We start from the raw sequence: 16,283 nt of genomic DNA on the forward strand, positions 1-16,283 counted from the left end.
TTTCAATGAAGATAACATTAAATGAATCAGAAATACACTCTATACATTGTTAATGTGCTAAATGACTATTCTAGCTGCAAACGTCTGTTTTTTTTTTTTGTTTTTTTTTAAATCAATCCAATTTTATTGATACGAACACAGAAATAAAATAACACATTGACATTCACATTTAAATTTTCCAACATCGTATACAATAGTTACAGCATATCAGAAAATCCCTAACATCTCCCCTCCCCCCCCCCCCCCTCCGCACAGCCCCCCACCATATCTCCACCCATTGTTTCTAGTACCATTCCTGGCCAGAGCTCATTTCTCTTATCAAGGTTTCCCACCACCCCTTCTTTGCTCCAGACTCTGTCACCTCCAGTTCCTCAGACGACTCTCGCCCTTATTCTGCTCAGTTCAGGTGTCAGCACCTCAGGACAGGCCAACCATCTGCTCCATTGTTTATCAATTTTTTTTTCTGTGCCCCTTTTCGAAAATATCTTATGCTCCATCAGGATATTATAATTCAACATTCCTACAATTTCCCTCATCCCTGGTGGCTCCGCGTCCAGCCAGTGTTTAGCAATGCATTTCCTCGTTTGATATAATATTTTGGCAATTGCCAGACTTGCCATTCTGTCACTCTCCAATTCTCCCACCGCTCCCAGCAACATAACTTCAGGGTCTGCCGCCAATTCCCGACCATACACCTGCTTTATCAGATCCAATATTTCCCCCCATAGGGTCCTCAGAGCCTCACACGACCAAAACATATGCAGTATATCCGCCTTCTCCTCCGTGCACCTAGGACATTTAGCATCCGCTCTAATACCCATCTGCTTTAATACCCACGGGGTGCGATACACTCTATGTATCAGGAAGAGTTGTGATCTCCTCTGCGCCAGACTGAGTGATAAGTGACATGTGGACGCTAATATCTCCTCCCACTCCTCCTCAGTCAATGGACCAACATCCCGTTCCCATTTCGCTTTTACCAGCACCATCGGGTTTCCCAGGTGTTTGGACAGTAAGCTCCTGTACGCCATTGAGATCAGGCCTTTGGTCGTGTCAGCCCGTCCCACATACTCTAGGACCCCAAGAGCACAAACCGGCAGGTCCACCACATGCGCCTGCGCCTGTAGGGCATGACGGATCTGCAAATATTGGTAAAACATACTGTGCTCCAGTGGAAATAAGTCTTTCAACTGCTGAAATGATCTCGGCACGTTATCATCATATAAGTGTTGTAATCGCCTAACCCCTGCCGACTCCCATTTTTGCATGCCCTCTAATTGGTATAATTCCCACAGGACCGGATTATGCCATAAGGGAGTATATTTGGTGCACATTCCCACTCCCAGGATCTGTTTGCATTGCCACCATATTTTATGTATCAGGAGTAACGTTGGTTTAGCACTCGCCAATCTCTTAAAGGTATGCGCTTCCAGCCCCTCTAGTGGGTTGAGTCCTCCCCCCAAATATGACAATAAACGTGCGCTAGAGCCCCATGTCTCTGTGTCCTCCCACCCCTTAAACTGTTGGCTCTGGGCAGCCAGGTAATTTATCCAGGCATTTGGCAGCGCGACCCCCCCCTTCGTCTTTAGGCAATTGCAATTACTCCAATTTAATCCTTGGAACCCCTTTTTTCCAGACCAGATCCCGAAAGAGATTGTGCAATCGTCTGAACCAGTGCTTAGGTATCCATACTGGGGAGTTATGAAGAATATATAAAACTTGAGGCATAAGGATCATCTTGATTAGGTTAGTCCTCCCCAGAGCAGAGAGCGGGAGCCTGTTCCAGGCATCCACCTTATGTTTCACCTTGAGCAGCAGTGGTGAAACATTCAAAGACATATAGTCTTGGACCCTAGCCGTCACCTTAACCCCTAGGTACGTAAATTCAGAGACTATCGGAATCCGGGGTCCCACTCCAGTATCTACAATATTCACCGTGTCAAGTGGCGTCAGAGCAGACTTGGTCCAGTTAATATTTAATCCCGAGAATTCCCCAAACCTTGTGATCGTGTCCATTACTACCTGCAGTGTATTCTCAGTGTCAGTCATATATATTAAAATATCGTCTGCATATAGTGACATTTTTTCCTCCATTTCCCCATATTGCAAGCCTCTTATGCGCTCCTCCTGTCATATGAGGCACGCCAGTGGCTCTACCGCCAAGGCGAACAGCAATGGTGACAGTGGGCATCCCTGGCGCGTACCCCGGACCAGCGAAAATCTCTCGGACAATGCACCATTCACCCGTATGCGGGCTGTAGGGCCACATACAGCAACTGTACCCACTTCACGAAGTTAGGGCCGAATCCCATCTTTTCTATTACTCGCCATAAGTACCCCCATTCTACACAATCGAACGCTTTTGCGGCATCTAACGTTAGCACAGCCCTTCCTCCTTGATCATCCGGTGTCGCCTGAAGATTTAGAAACAGCCGCCTGAGGTTGACAGCCGTCGATTTGGAGGGCATGAACCCCGATTGGTCTTCATGCACAACATGCTGTACCACCCTATTCAGCCGCAGCGCTAATATCTTTGCCAAAATCTTAACATCCGATGTCAGCAAGGATATTGGTCTGTAGGACTCCGGTAATTGAGTGTCTTTCCCCTCTTTTGGGAGAACCACTATCGTCTCCTCATATAGGGAGTCTGGTAGTTTACCTCTGTCAAAGCTATCCTGCAAAGTATTCAAGTAGTGTGGCGCTAACTCCGTCCCATATTCCTTATAGATTTCCCCCGGTAACCCATCTGGACCCGGAGCTTTCTCATTTGCCATATCCCTTATCGCCTGTTCCAGCTCCTCCAATGAAATAGGTGCCTCTAAGCTTTCACGGTCCTCCCGGCCCAAGGTAGGCAAATTAATGTTTCCCAGGTACTCGTCCAATTGCTGTGTGTCGTAATGCACTTTGGATGTGTATAGGTCAGTGTAAAACGCTGAAATATTTGCAAGATTTGCCCCGTGTCTAAATCCACCCTCCCCCCTAAGGCCATGAATGAAATTATTACTCCCATGCGGCTTTGCCATCCTAGCGAGTAACCTCCCCGCCGTTTCCCCTTCTTCATAATATTTCTGTTTAAGGAATAGTCGTTTATTATCCGCCATTGCTAGTTGGTGATTTTTCAACAACGTCTGCGCCTCCACCCAATGTCTAAGTGTCTCCTCGGACCCCTCTTCTACATGTACCCCTTCTGTTTCTGTCACACGATCCTCTAGACTTTCTCCCAATTGCCTAGATTTAGTTTTTATTCGTTTAATATGTTGAATGAATACTCCTCTCAACCAGGCTTTCATGGCGTCCCATAACACCCCTCGCGGCACTGACTCAGTATTAAAATTGAAATATTCTTTTATCAAGTCCCGTATTTCCCCGCCATCCATCAATTTTAGCCAAAACGCATTCAGCTTCCAATTCCCGGGGTTCCTAGTAGGCCTTTCACCCACTTCCAGCGTCACCGCCATCGGAGAGTGGTCTGACAACGCCCTCTGTAGATATTCAATTTGCGCTATGTACGGCACCGCTGAAGCTGAGCATGCTACCAAATCTATTCGTGAAAGAGACTGAAACGTGGACGATGCACACGAGTACTGCCTCACCCCTGGATGTTGATCTCTCCAAATATCCCGCAAACCCAATTCCTCCATTAATCTTCCAAAGGCAGTCAGGTCACCCCTTTGCCCTCCCCCTCCCCTATGGAACCTATCCAACCCTTCAGACATCACTGCATTAAAATCCCCCATCACGATTAGCGGTACCTCAGGCCACCTGGAGAGTTTCTCCGTAACTCGTTTAAGTACAGTGCTAGAATAAGGCGGAGGGATATACAGCACTACCAGAATACACTCCCAGTGATATATAGTACAATGCACTCCCACATACCTCCCCTCCTCATCCGAGAAAGACGAATGACAGACAAAGGGAAGACTCCTGTGAATCAGCAAACTCACCCCCCTAGAATAAGTCGTATGAAAGGAGTGAAACCCATGTGCGATCCACACTCTCTGCAGTAAGGACACAGATTCTCTAGTCAGATGCGTTTCCTGCAGCCCCACTATCAGGGCATTTTGCTGTTTAACCCAGTTAAAGATTGCCTGTCGTTTCCTAGCTTCCCGTATGCCCCGGAAATTCCAGGATAGACATTTAACCAATCCCATCAGGCGCCATATCTTTGAGAAATCTGTTACTACTTCAGCCTGCTCCAGTCAAGATATTAGGCCGTGCGTTACCTCCCCTCCGAAAAGGGTCAGAGCGACATGTACTGTCTCTCCTATCCAGCAGAAACGCACCATAGTGCGAACTTTTGACATGCCCTATTGGCATCTCCCTTTGAACCATTTAACTTTCTCACCACTTCCAGTGAGCGCTGGCTCCCACTGCTATTCGTATGTAATAAACAATCCCACACAATCAGCAGAGTTTACAGATACATTAGGTACCCAGTAACGATCCCACAATATCATCGCCATCAAGTGCGGTCACTCTGTTAAAAGGATACCACCCTGCTGTGTTTCAGACAAGGGTGTTCACACACCGGAGAACTGCATAAGAACATATAATGTACTACAGTCCCGCAAACGCCAACATGGCTCCAGACTTCACCGCCTAGGCAGGCTTTCACGCATCTTCTTCTCCAGCCGGTCTCCGCAGCCGTGCCTCATTGCTATCCAGCCATCTGGCAGCCTCTCTGGGGTTCTCAAAGAATGAAGCAGTCCCAAATGCAACCACCCGCAATTTAGCCGGATACATCATGGAGTACGGTATGGACAAGTTCCTCAGACGCTTCTTTACGTCCCAATATTGCAGCCACTTCTTCTGTACTTCCGCAGAGAAATCCGGATAAATGGATAATTTAGCGCCATTGATGGAGATATCCTGCCGTTCCCTTGCCTTCCTCAGTATATTATCTCTGTCATTGTAGTGTAACAGCTTCACTAAGACCGGTCTCGGGGGTCTCCCCGGTGGTCCCGGTCTGGTAGGTACTCTGTGCGCCCTTTCAACAGCATATAAAGGAGACAGCTCTTCCCGGCCAAACTGCTCCAGCAGCCATTTTTCAAAAAACTCATCCGATTAATTGCCCTCCGATTTTTTCCGGCACTCCGACCAAGCGCACGTTGTTTATGCGTAACCGATTTTCCAAATCATCCGCCTTAGCCTGCAGGGCTACCACCGCCAAGGACTGAGACTGCACATCACGTCTGAGCTCCGGCAGAACATCTTCCACTTCAGACACTCTCCCTTCAACAACTGTGGTTCTTTCTGCCACTTTCTGTAAATCATTTATTTTGTAACCGCAGAATATCTTCCTTCAGGCCTCCCACCTGCCCAATCAGCATAGATAAGATCGAGGAATTCTGCTTCACCGCAGCAAGTATATCTGTGAGGGAAGGCTCCTTCACCTGGTCTCTCCTGTGATGCGTTCTGCCTCCATCTTCCTCAACACGCCTGTCCCGCCGCTGACTACCCAGCTCTTCCTCCTCCTCACTCACCGTGTCCTCTCCCAGCACGGAGTATCTGGAGCCCGAGGCCATGCTGTCTGCCTTCCCACTGCTAGCCACCGGCGTCTTGCCTGCTGCAGATCCGCTCGCACGAGGGGTTCTTGCAAATCTCTCCAGCCTGTCTGCTGCTTCAGACCGCATGTGTCTGCTCCTGCATTCAGTCTCCTCTGCGCCATCTTGTCTTCTCGGCCCCGGACTCGCCGGCGGCGTTTTTTGTTTCTTAGATCGGGTCATTGCAGCTGTGCTAAGCGGTATCGACGACTCCAGCTTCCCAGCCTCCAGGTCGGTGAATATTACCGGGTAAATCAGGGATAATCAGTACTTTCAGGATGGACACAGCGGGAGCTCCAGCCACACACGTCCTCTTACATCTGCTGCTAGGCCACGCCCCCCAAACGTCTGGTTTTTAATGCAATATCTACATAGGTGTATAGAGGCCCATTTCCAGCAACCATCACTCCAGTGTTCTAATGGTACATTGTGTTTACTAACTGTGTTAGAAGGCTAATGGATGATTAGAAAACACTTGAAAACCCTTGTGCAATTATGTTAGCACCGCTGTAAACAGTTTTGCTGTTTAGAGGACCTATAAAACTGACCTTCCTTTGAGCTAGTTGAGAATCTGGAGCATTACATTTGTGGGTTCGATTAAACTCTCAAAATGGCTAGAAAAAGAGAGCTTTCATGTGAAACTCGACAGTCTATTCTTGTTCTTAGAAATGAAGGCTATTCCATGCGAGAAATTGCCAATAAACTGAAGATTTCCTACAACTGTGTGTACTACTCCCTTCAGAGGACAGCACAAACAGGCTCTAACCAGAGTAGAAAGAGAAGTGGGAGGCCCCGCTGCACAACTGAGCAACAAGACAAGTACATTAGAGTCTCTAGTTTGAGAAATCGACGCCTCACAGGTCCTCAACTGGCAGCTTCATTAAATAGTACCCGCAAAACGCCAGTGTCAACGTCTACAGTGAAGAGGCGACTCCGGGATGCTGGCCTTCAGGGCGGAGCGGCAAAGAAAAAGCCATATCTGAGACTGGCTAATAAAAGGAAAAGATTAATATGGGCAAAAGCACACAGACATTGGACAGAGGAAGATTGGAAAAAAGTGTTATGGACAGACGAATCGAAGTTTGAGGTGTTTGGATCACACAGAAGAACATTTGTTAGACGCAGAACAACTGAAAAGGTGCTGGAAGAGTGCCTGACGCCATCTGTCAAGCATGGTGGAGGTAATGTGATGGTCTGGGGTTGCTTTGGTGCTGGTAAAGTGGGAGATTTGTACAAGGTAAAAGGGATTTTGAATAAGGAAGGCTATCACTCCATTTTGCAACGCCATGCCATACCCTGTGGACAGCGCTTGATTGGAGCCAATTTCATCCTACAACAGGACAATGACCCAAAGCACACCTCCAAATTATGCAAGAACTATTTAGGGAAGAAGCAGGCAGCTGGTATTCTATCTGTAATGGAGTGGCCAGCACAGTCACCAGATCTCAACCCCATAGAGCTGTTGTGGGAGCAGCTTGACCGTATGGTACGCAAGAAGTGCCCATCAAGCCAATCCAACTTGTGGGAGGGGCTTCTGGAAGCATGGGGAGAAATTTCTCCCGATTACCTCAGCAAATGAACAGCTAGAATGCCAAAGGTCTGCAATGCTGTAATTGCTGCAAATGGAGCATTCCAAGACCAAAGCAAAGTTTGAAGGAGAAAATTATTATTTGACAAGGTTAGAAATAATGATTTTTATTTCAATTTCTTGACTATATTTTCTAGTCATTTTGCAACTCATTTGATAAATATAAGTGTGACTTTTCATGGAGAACACAAAATTGTCTGGGTGACCCCAAACTTTTGAACGGTAGTGTATGTGTGACTGCCTGTGAGAAAAAAATATTGCTCCTCTCACCCTAGTGAGGTGGGTAAGATCGATTTCACGAACAAAAGGAAATTCTTTGTAAAGTTTGTAAATTGTTACTTTACATCCGTTTTGCCCACAACGCGACAAAAGTAGCAGCTGTTTAAAAAAACTTAGGCGGGATTCACACGACCGGGTCGTTCCCGAGCCCGAGTGCCGGCCGGTAAAATCGGCCATTCTGCCCGGCCGGTTTGCATAAAGTTATGCATCCGTGCCGGGCCGGGCAGATCTGGACAGTGACATCAGCGGCAGCTCCTGAAGGGGAATCCCCATGTGTTCGGGGATTCCGCTTCAGGAGTTTCCCCTGATGTCACTGCCCAGATATGGACAGACATCAAGCGCTCTGTCCAGGAGCGGAATCCCCGAAAACACGGGGATTCCGCTCCTTTAAGGAGCTAAAGTGCGGCTAGCACATAGCAGAGCGGGGAGATACCTCCCTGCTCTGCTATAGTGGCGTCGCTGCAGTAGTAGCAGCCGCAGCAGCAGCTGCTGCTACTAGCGGCGCCATCGAAGGTGTCGCCAAGCCAGGGTGCTTTTAACAAGCAGGGGAAGGGAGCCAGCGCAGCGCTCCCTCCACCTGCTGTACACCCCGGCCCCGCAACACAGTGTACAGCGATGCCATTCGTCAGAATGGCATCAACTCCTCCTCCTCACATGCACTCTGCGCTGTGAGGAGGAGGAGATAGAGCGCAACCGCCGGGAAACCCGGCCATCACTCGGAACACATTCCGATGATGGCCGTGTAATACCCGGCCCCATAGACTTCTATGGGAGCCGGGCGGCCGGGTGCCCGGGCAAAGATAGAGCATGTCCTATTTTTTGACGGCCGGATTTCCCGGCCGTCAAAAAATCGGTCGTGTGAATAGCCCCATTAGGGGTCTATTATTCCTAATGCAGCCGGGTGCCGGCCGATTTATGAACGGCCGGCACCCGGCCGGGAAACCCTGCCGTGTGAATGAGGCCTTAGGATTTGTGCTGCAGTTTTGCATAACCGCAGCACCAAGAAATTAGCACGTGTAAATACTAGGGTTGTCACGATACCAGAGTTTGGACTTTGATACCGGTACTTAGTATAGCATCACGAATCTCGATGCCAAAACCATACTTTGCCACAAAACATAAAGTCCTTCCATTTTCTGATGTGAGGCACATGGTGTTATCAATTTTGAGGTGTGAGGTACATGATGGGGTTTTTTATGATTATTAATGTGAGGCACATAGAGGTTCAGAACTGTTCACATCATGTGCCATCTGTGCCACCTGTGCCACCCACAGTGCACCCTGGGTGATAGTGCCACTCACAGTGCTCACTAAATCAAATAAACATTACATACTCACCTGCCTCCGTTTCCACGCTGTCCTCCAGTGATGCAGGTCTCTTCTGACCAGGCCTGAATCACTGGTAAAGCACTGAACGGCGGGGCAAGGGGCTGATAGTTTCCTTTGCCTCGTCCGTGCTAGTCACTGCTCAATTGTATCCGAAAGACGTGGATACAATTTGAGTGCAGGGGAACAGCGTCTCGATCCCGCTTCTCTCCAGCACCACGAACTGGTTCTTCATACCAACCGGCTGTTATTTTAACAACTGATTTGGGAGAACCGAAACACATGAATTTGTGGCGCTGAACCGTTTGCCCCGTACAGTATTGAAATAGCATTGAAAATTTGATGCATCGTGCAGCCCTAGTAAATACACCCTTTACTGCACATATGAATTAGCACGGAGCTGGCGGTTGTCAGTGACCGCCTATAAAGATCCACCTGACCACTTTTCATTGACTGGCTCTTACCTTGAAATATTGCCAGGCTTAAACAATTTTGTGGAAATAGAAATCATTGCTGCTGACCGTTAATGGCTTTTAGGACTGTGTTGCATAAAATCCCCATGTTTCACCCCCTGCTATCCAGACATAAATATTTCCAGACATGGGCTTGTTATGGATCAATACAGAACAGCCTGAGGAAGGTTCAGCTTCATAAACTCCTCTTCGTCCAGTAACCCTTCTGCTACATCATTAGATTAACTGGTTGCCGACACAGGACGAGAATGCTCGTCCTGAGCGGCGAGTACTTGGCGCATTAGGACGATCATTCTCGTCCTGTGTGACAGCCGTCTCTGCGCGCGATCAAGAGCGGGGCAACGGCTGCAATACACAGCCACGGCCCCGCTCTGACAGCGGAGAGGAGAGAAACATATTCTCTCCGCCGTTAACCCTTTGAATGCCGCAATGAAAGCTGATCGCGGCGCTCAAGGAGGGGGGGCTGCACTTTGATCGCGTCACAGAAGATAACTGTGACTCGATCAAAGCCCACAACTTGTATGGCCAGACTGTCCAGGGTCCATTGAAGGACCCCAGGGCTGTCTGAACATATTTCCTGTTGCTAGGGCATGAGGTATATATATATATGTGGGATTTATTCACGAATGTTCAATACTGGAAAATATTTTGCCAGAAACAGCAAGTCTGAGATGTCTGGTTAGTGGCTCATTGCGAAAGTTCATTGCAGACTGAACAGTTTTCATCATAGAGGTGAATTGTCAGTCTGGTCTGATGATCCAGTCATGTTTCCGCCAATCCAGTAAGTTGACTGTACTTTACCTACAGAATATTACATCAGACGGGTCCCTAAGGGCCACGTTCATGTGCTGACAATAACAATGTTAGTCTCCAGCAGCCCCAAAAACCGCATTGCTTGCAGGATAAGCTATTTATTCTTCAGCGTACCTAGCTGGGATATTGTGGGCTGCTGCCTGGTACCACGTTGCCTTGCATCCATTAAAAGACTGGTGTGATGCAGTTCTAAGGCCATTACTGCCAGGTTTAATCACTAAACCTCCCAGCATGCAAATGAGCAGCGCTTGCTTTGTACTGGAACTGAACCAGCAGCGAAATACTGCGGCCCCATTAGTTTCAATGGGCCCATTCATACGACCGTGGTTTCCATGGTCCGTGCATTGCCCAGGAGCCTGGATCGCAAAAAGATAGAACATGTCTTATTACGTCTGTATTTTGCGGTCCAGGCTCATAGAAATGAATGCACGCGGCCATGTGCACGGCCCACGGGTGACACTCCGCTTCCGTCCGGGCTGCAAATCATGGCCGCGCACACCACTACATTCGTGTGCATGAGGCCAGAGCCGTGAACTCAGAGCTCAAGTGCAAGCCAGCAGAATTGTGAATGCAGCTCTGTATCGTGTGCTGTTTCTGAGGATTAGTCCAGAAGAAGCAAAGCAAAGCTACTGAACTTTTATATGTGTATGTTCAAGCTAAAGAAAATAGTACATATTATATTTTTACAGTGTAGACTTAAAAAGGTTAGCTCTTCCATCTGGCTATGGCTGGTACTGCAGATCAGACCACATCGGTCTACTAATCAATGTGGATCTCCAATGACCACACATTAAAAAGAACCTGTCACTAGGTCATATAAGTTGAACTGGTTTACTGACCAGAATAACGCTGTCTCCCTGATTCCAGCGCCGTTTTTCTTATTTTCCTGGACCCCCCTGTTCCAGAGAAATGGCCCACTGTTGTGTTTACTGTAGTTAGCCAACAGGGCGGCAACAGAGGCACCACGTTGGATAACTACAGTAAATTAGCATATCGGGAGTCAACATAACAGTGGGCCATATCTCTGTAACGGGGGGTCCAGGAAAAAAAAGAAAAACTGCTGGAATCAGGGAGACGGCGCCATTCAGGTCAGTAAACCCGTCGTTCTTATATGACCTAGTGACCGTTTCTTTTTTTAATGAATCTATAAGATGAGATACACCTGCCCCAGTCTTACTTTAGTCTTTTTGACAGGAAAATGAAGATGCAGTCCAATTTGCAAACCGCGTGAAGTCTGCAATCGCTCGGCAGGGTGGACTTGTTGATCTACTTTGGTAAGCCTGGAATAGGGTTTCACAATTGTTGGTCTCAGCACCATCATAACAAGTCGCTAATTCTCTCTCCCCTATTTGTATCTTTTTTTTTTTTTTTTTTTCTTTAGGGATGGAGAACTAAAACGTGAAAAGGTCAAAGATGCTTTCAAAGAGGAACAACAAAAGTTGTACAGTCGTATCATCTCTGGAAAACAGGAGAACCGAAGTCGCTCATAAGCCCCGGCATCGGGGAGCAGGCTCTGTTCTGTCAACACTGCTGCTCCACACCACAGGAAGAAGACTCTGAGCCGCAGGAATCCAAGCCATGAAGTGAGGGCTGAGGGGACACACAACATGGAGTCAGTCTGGATTCATTTGTCCATGAAGAACTGTAATCGTAGGAGGCAAGGGGCATTTACTGGGTGAAGGCTGTACCAACGGGATCACACGCACACAAGTGTTAGGAGAGGGTGATGTCTGGACCACGGATCTGTTTCCTGAGGCGTATGACTCTGTTCCACTACGATTTACACCTGACGGTCTTTACGAATGTTTCAGATTCTCAGATATTCGACTCCGAACCTATTTGGTCATTTCAAAAGTTTCTTCTATTTCCTGTGAGACTTTACGCTGTTACAGGATGCCAGGTATATGAAATTGGCGCCACCCACACAGGACAGACCTGATTCATCAGAGCTTGCGCGAAAACCAAGTTTCCTGATTACCTGCAGGAAATAAAGTGAAGCCAGCCAGCCTTGGACCTCTTCTAACCGCTGTGGCTGATGTTTTCCAATACCCGACTTTTCCTGAGACAGACAAGCCGTATTTATGACTTCATATAAAGCCTCATCAATTCACTTTCATTCGTCATCTCCGCTTCGTGTTGGGATGGAAGATGGTGGCTTGCTCCAACAATCCTTTTAGCCAAAAATGAGGGGTTAATGATACCAGCGTTGTTGAAACCCCCTCAGAATCCATAATGAATAAGACACGTGCCTCCCTTTTTATCTGTTACACCCGTACTGCATGGGCCACGGGCCACGTTCCTTGTTTTGTTTTTATAAGGTCAATAAAATATCTTGGCAAAAATCATTGTCCCTCTAGTGGTGAATTTTCTTCTTCCACCAGAACATCCCTATTTATCTGAGGATGCGTGCCAATTTTTGGAACACCCTGTGTACCACCTTGAGATAAGAGGTCCTCCTCTGATTTATACTGCAGCCTGATACTGGGAATAACCTGGTATGAAGCTGCTTTTCATATTCTCTTCTGTCATTCAGTGAAATTCCTCCATCTTTAAGTTCATCAACTGGGTCATATCTTCAATTTGGTTGCTAGGGATATACTTCCTAACAACCACCGTTTTCTCAGTGCTGATATTCAGCAGGGTGTCCATAGTAACCTGTCCCACTCTGATAACTCAGAGCAGAATTACCACTGAACTGACGGCAGAGAGAGGTTTGTCAGTACTCAAATGGGTTATACAGGATTAGAAAAACATGGCTTCTTTCTTCCAAAAACTGCGTCACACCTGTCAAATGGTTGAGTCTGGTATTGCTGCTCAACTCTATTGAAATGAATAGGGCTAAGTTGCAATACCACGTCCGTAAAAGTCTGAACTATTCCTATATAATGTTTAACCCACACGATGAACACTGTAAAAAAATAAAATTAATTTAACCGCTAGAATTGCTTTTTTTGGTCACCTTCGCTCCCAAAAAATGGAATAAAAAGTCATATGTACCCCAAAATTGTACCAAGAAAATCTACATCTCGCCCTGCAAAAACAAGCCCTCGCACCACTCAATCGACGAAAATATAAAAAAGTTTTTCTTTGGAAAAGTGATACACCATAAAAAAAACTATGTAAATTTGGTATGGCCGTTATCGTATTGACCCACAGAATAAAGTTAATATTTGGTTTAAACCGCACGATGAACGCCGTAAAATCCCAAAAAACAATGGCGGAATCCATTTCACCCCACAAATTTTTTTTTGGTCAGTTTCCTACTACATTATATGGTACAATAAATGGTGCCGTAAAAACTACAACCGGTCCCGCAAAAAACAAGGCCTTTGGAACACGGCCAGAAAAAAAGTATGAAAATTGGCTGCGTCTCCAAGGGGTTAAGGTGTCCACATACTTTTGGCCATGTAAATAATGAGCTATAAGCTCCTGTTATCAGACAAGCCCCTCCCCCTAGAGATTTGTTCCGTCAGGTCAGGATTTGGCACTACAGAGATCATATTAAGATCATCGAAACATAAATGATTAGTGTAATTATATAAAACGTAGATGTTTTATTTCTGTGGTTAGAAATACATGACTATTTTCTTTCAGAAACAGCACCACACTTAGAGCGTAGGCTTTTTCTGGTATTGCAACACAACCCCATTGAAGTTAAAGCAAACCGGTCACCTGCTTCAGGCTGCCTTTTCTGAGAGTGACATTCGGTAGTGACATGCATGCTGGTGTCCGCTGTGTCTCATTTCTATGTGAATATGGAGTAGTGCGGGTGTACTTCGTTTGTTAGTTGCAATGTGCTGTGAGCGCTTTGAACTGGGAGTCCGGCAGGCGTAATGAGCTGCAGGCTCTCCTTGCCCACCTGCCGCTTAATGACCGCTTTCCCCCTATTACTATGCGTAGAAAGAAAGCTGTCAATCAGGGTCAGTGGGGGGAGCCCGCAGATCATTAATACGCCGGACTCTATGTTCACAGCATGCTGCAACTAATTGTAAACTCAGCTGCAATACCAGACATAGCCCATGGACAAGAGTGGCGCTGTTTCTGGTTGTCATTTTTTTTTTTTCTTTTTAATCTTCTACAACCCCTCTAAGAACCCATACATGCTAAGATTTAATGTATAAGATGTAGGCCATCTTAAGACGTGATAACTATAGGGGGAAAGGAAAGTAGCATGGTCTGCAGCCACCTTTTAAAGAGGCTCTGTCGCCAGATTCTCAAATCCCTATCTCCTATTGCATGTGATCGGCGCTGCAATGTAGATAACCGTAACGTTTTTTTTTTTTTAAAAACGTTCATTTTTGGCCAAGTTATGAGCTATTTTATATTTATGCAAATGAGTTTTGAAATGGACAACTGGGCGTTTTTTTTTTCGTTATGTCCAACTGGGCGTGTATTGTGTTTTTAACTGGGCGTGTTTACGTGTATGACGCTGACCAATCAGTGACCAGTCAGCGTCATACACTCATCTCCATTCATTTACACAGCAGCGATGTGCAGCCACATACACAGAGATTAACGTTACTGCAGTGTCCTGATAATGAATACACATGAAATCCAGCGTGGACGTCATGTGTATTCAGAATCCTGACACTTCTGAATCTTTTCTTTGAGATTTCTAGCGAGGGAAACGAAATCTCGTGAGATTACGGAGGTAAACGAGATTTCGTTTCACTTGGTGGAAAGCTCACAGAAAAGATTCAGAAGTGTCAGGATTCTGAATACACACGATGTCCAGGCTGGAGGTAATGTATATTCATTATCAGGACACTGCAGTAACGTTAATCTCTGTGTATGTGGCTGCACATCGCTGCTGTGTAAATCAATGGAGAGGAGTGTATGATGCTGACTGGTCACTGATTGGTCAGCGTCATACACGTAAACACGCCCAGTTAAAAACAATACACGCCACATAACGAAAAAAAAAAATGCCCAGTTGTCCATTTCAAACCTCATTTGCATATATATATATAAAATAGCTCATAACTTGGCCAAAAATGAACGTTTTAAAAAAAAAACGTTACTGTAATCTACATTGCAGCGCCGATCACATGCAATAGGAGATAGGGATTTGAGAATCTGGTGACAGAGCCTCTTTAAAGGGCATGTCCCAACATACTGATCAATGGGGGTCCAACTGCTGGGACCTGCACCGATTACGAGCACGTGTGTCCCGTTCCTCCAAATGAATGGAGTGGCCGGACGCGCGGGCGCAATTCTGCTCCATTCACTGTCTATAGCACTGTCGGAGATAGGCGAGTACATCGCTCTGCTATCTCCGGCAGTGCCATAGAGAATGAATGGAGCATCAGGGCGCTTGATCGACATGCTGCTCCATTCATTTGGAGGGACAGGACCCCCATTCCTGTGATCTGTGGGGATCCTAGCAGCCAGACCCCCACCAATCAGCATGTTATCTTCTATCCTGTGGTTAGGGAATCACATTTAATCTCGGAACAAGCCCTTTAAATCCAACATTAACATACAAACTTAAAGGCGTTGATCTAGAATCGACAATTATCCGCGGCACAGGTGATACTTGTCTGATTGCTGGGGGCCCACTGCGACCCCCCCCCCCCCACTGATTGCGAAAACAGGTGTTCCTTCTAAAAATGACCGCAGTAAGGGCTCATTCACATGAGCGTAAAACTCGTCCGTGTGCTGCGCATGGAAATCACGCACAGCACACGGACCCGTTGATTTCAATGGAGCCGTTCACACATGCAGGAGTTTTCACACAGCGAGAGTCCGTTGCTTGAAACTCACTGCATGTCCTATATTAGTGCGTTTTCACGCACCTATGCGCCCATTGATGTCGATGGGTGCGTGAAAACTACGCTCCGCACACGGATGCACATCCATGTGATTTGCGCATCAATTCCATTAAAAAAAACAAACCATGTTTTGCGAGTGAGTGAAAAACACGTGCCACGCGCAAAGCACAGATGTGATAACGCAACGCACATCTACCAGATTTACGCACGTTTTTTCCGCGCGTAAATCTGACACGCTCGTGTGAATTGAGCCTAAGGAAGACATTGAATGCACCATCTGCACCATTCCATGTCTATTGGATTGACAAAAACAGCCGAGTGCCGTACTCGGCTGTTTCAGTCATTTCCAAAGTCTTTGAATAGCGCTCCAGCACACATGCTCGACCGCCGCTCTATTTAGTCTCCACGCTGCGGTCTTTCCCTGATCAGGAACGGGGGGGGGGGTTCGGGATCCCTGTACACACGATCGGTGGTGGGAATACCCCTTTAA

The 16,283-nt window shown here is 46.8% G+C and overlaps 1 protein-coding gene across 3 annotated transcripts in view; it reads left to right on the forward strand.

Moving 5' to 3' along the window:
* GPAT4 (glycerol-3-phosphate acyltransferase 4) overlaps positions 1 to 12,367 on the forward strand; it is a 39,352-nt gene extending 26,985 nt beyond the window's left edge. For all 3 annotated transcript variants that reach the window (XM_075858893.1, XM_075858894.1, XM_075858895.1), the window contains 2 exons: positions 11,217 to 11,296; positions 11,404 to 12,367. In XM_075858893.1, the coding sequence (XP_075715008.1) occupies positions 11,217 to 11,296; positions 11,404 to 11,512 (189 nt within the window). In that variant the 3' untranslated portion in view covers positions 11,513 to 12,367. The remainder of the gene's footprint in view (positions 1 to 11,216; positions 11,297 to 11,403) is intronic.
* The last annotated feature ends 3,916 nt before the right edge of the window (positions 12,368 to 16,283 follow it).

The sequence above is a fragment of the Rhinoderma darwinii genome, chromosome 3 (genome assembly GCF_050947455.1).
Source record: "Rhinoderma darwinii isolate aRhiDar2 chromosome 3, aRhiDar2.hap1, whole genome shotgun sequence".
NCBI classification, from domain to species: Eukaryota; Metazoa; Chordata; class Amphibia; order Anura; family Rhinodermatidae; genus Rhinoderma; species Rhinoderma darwinii.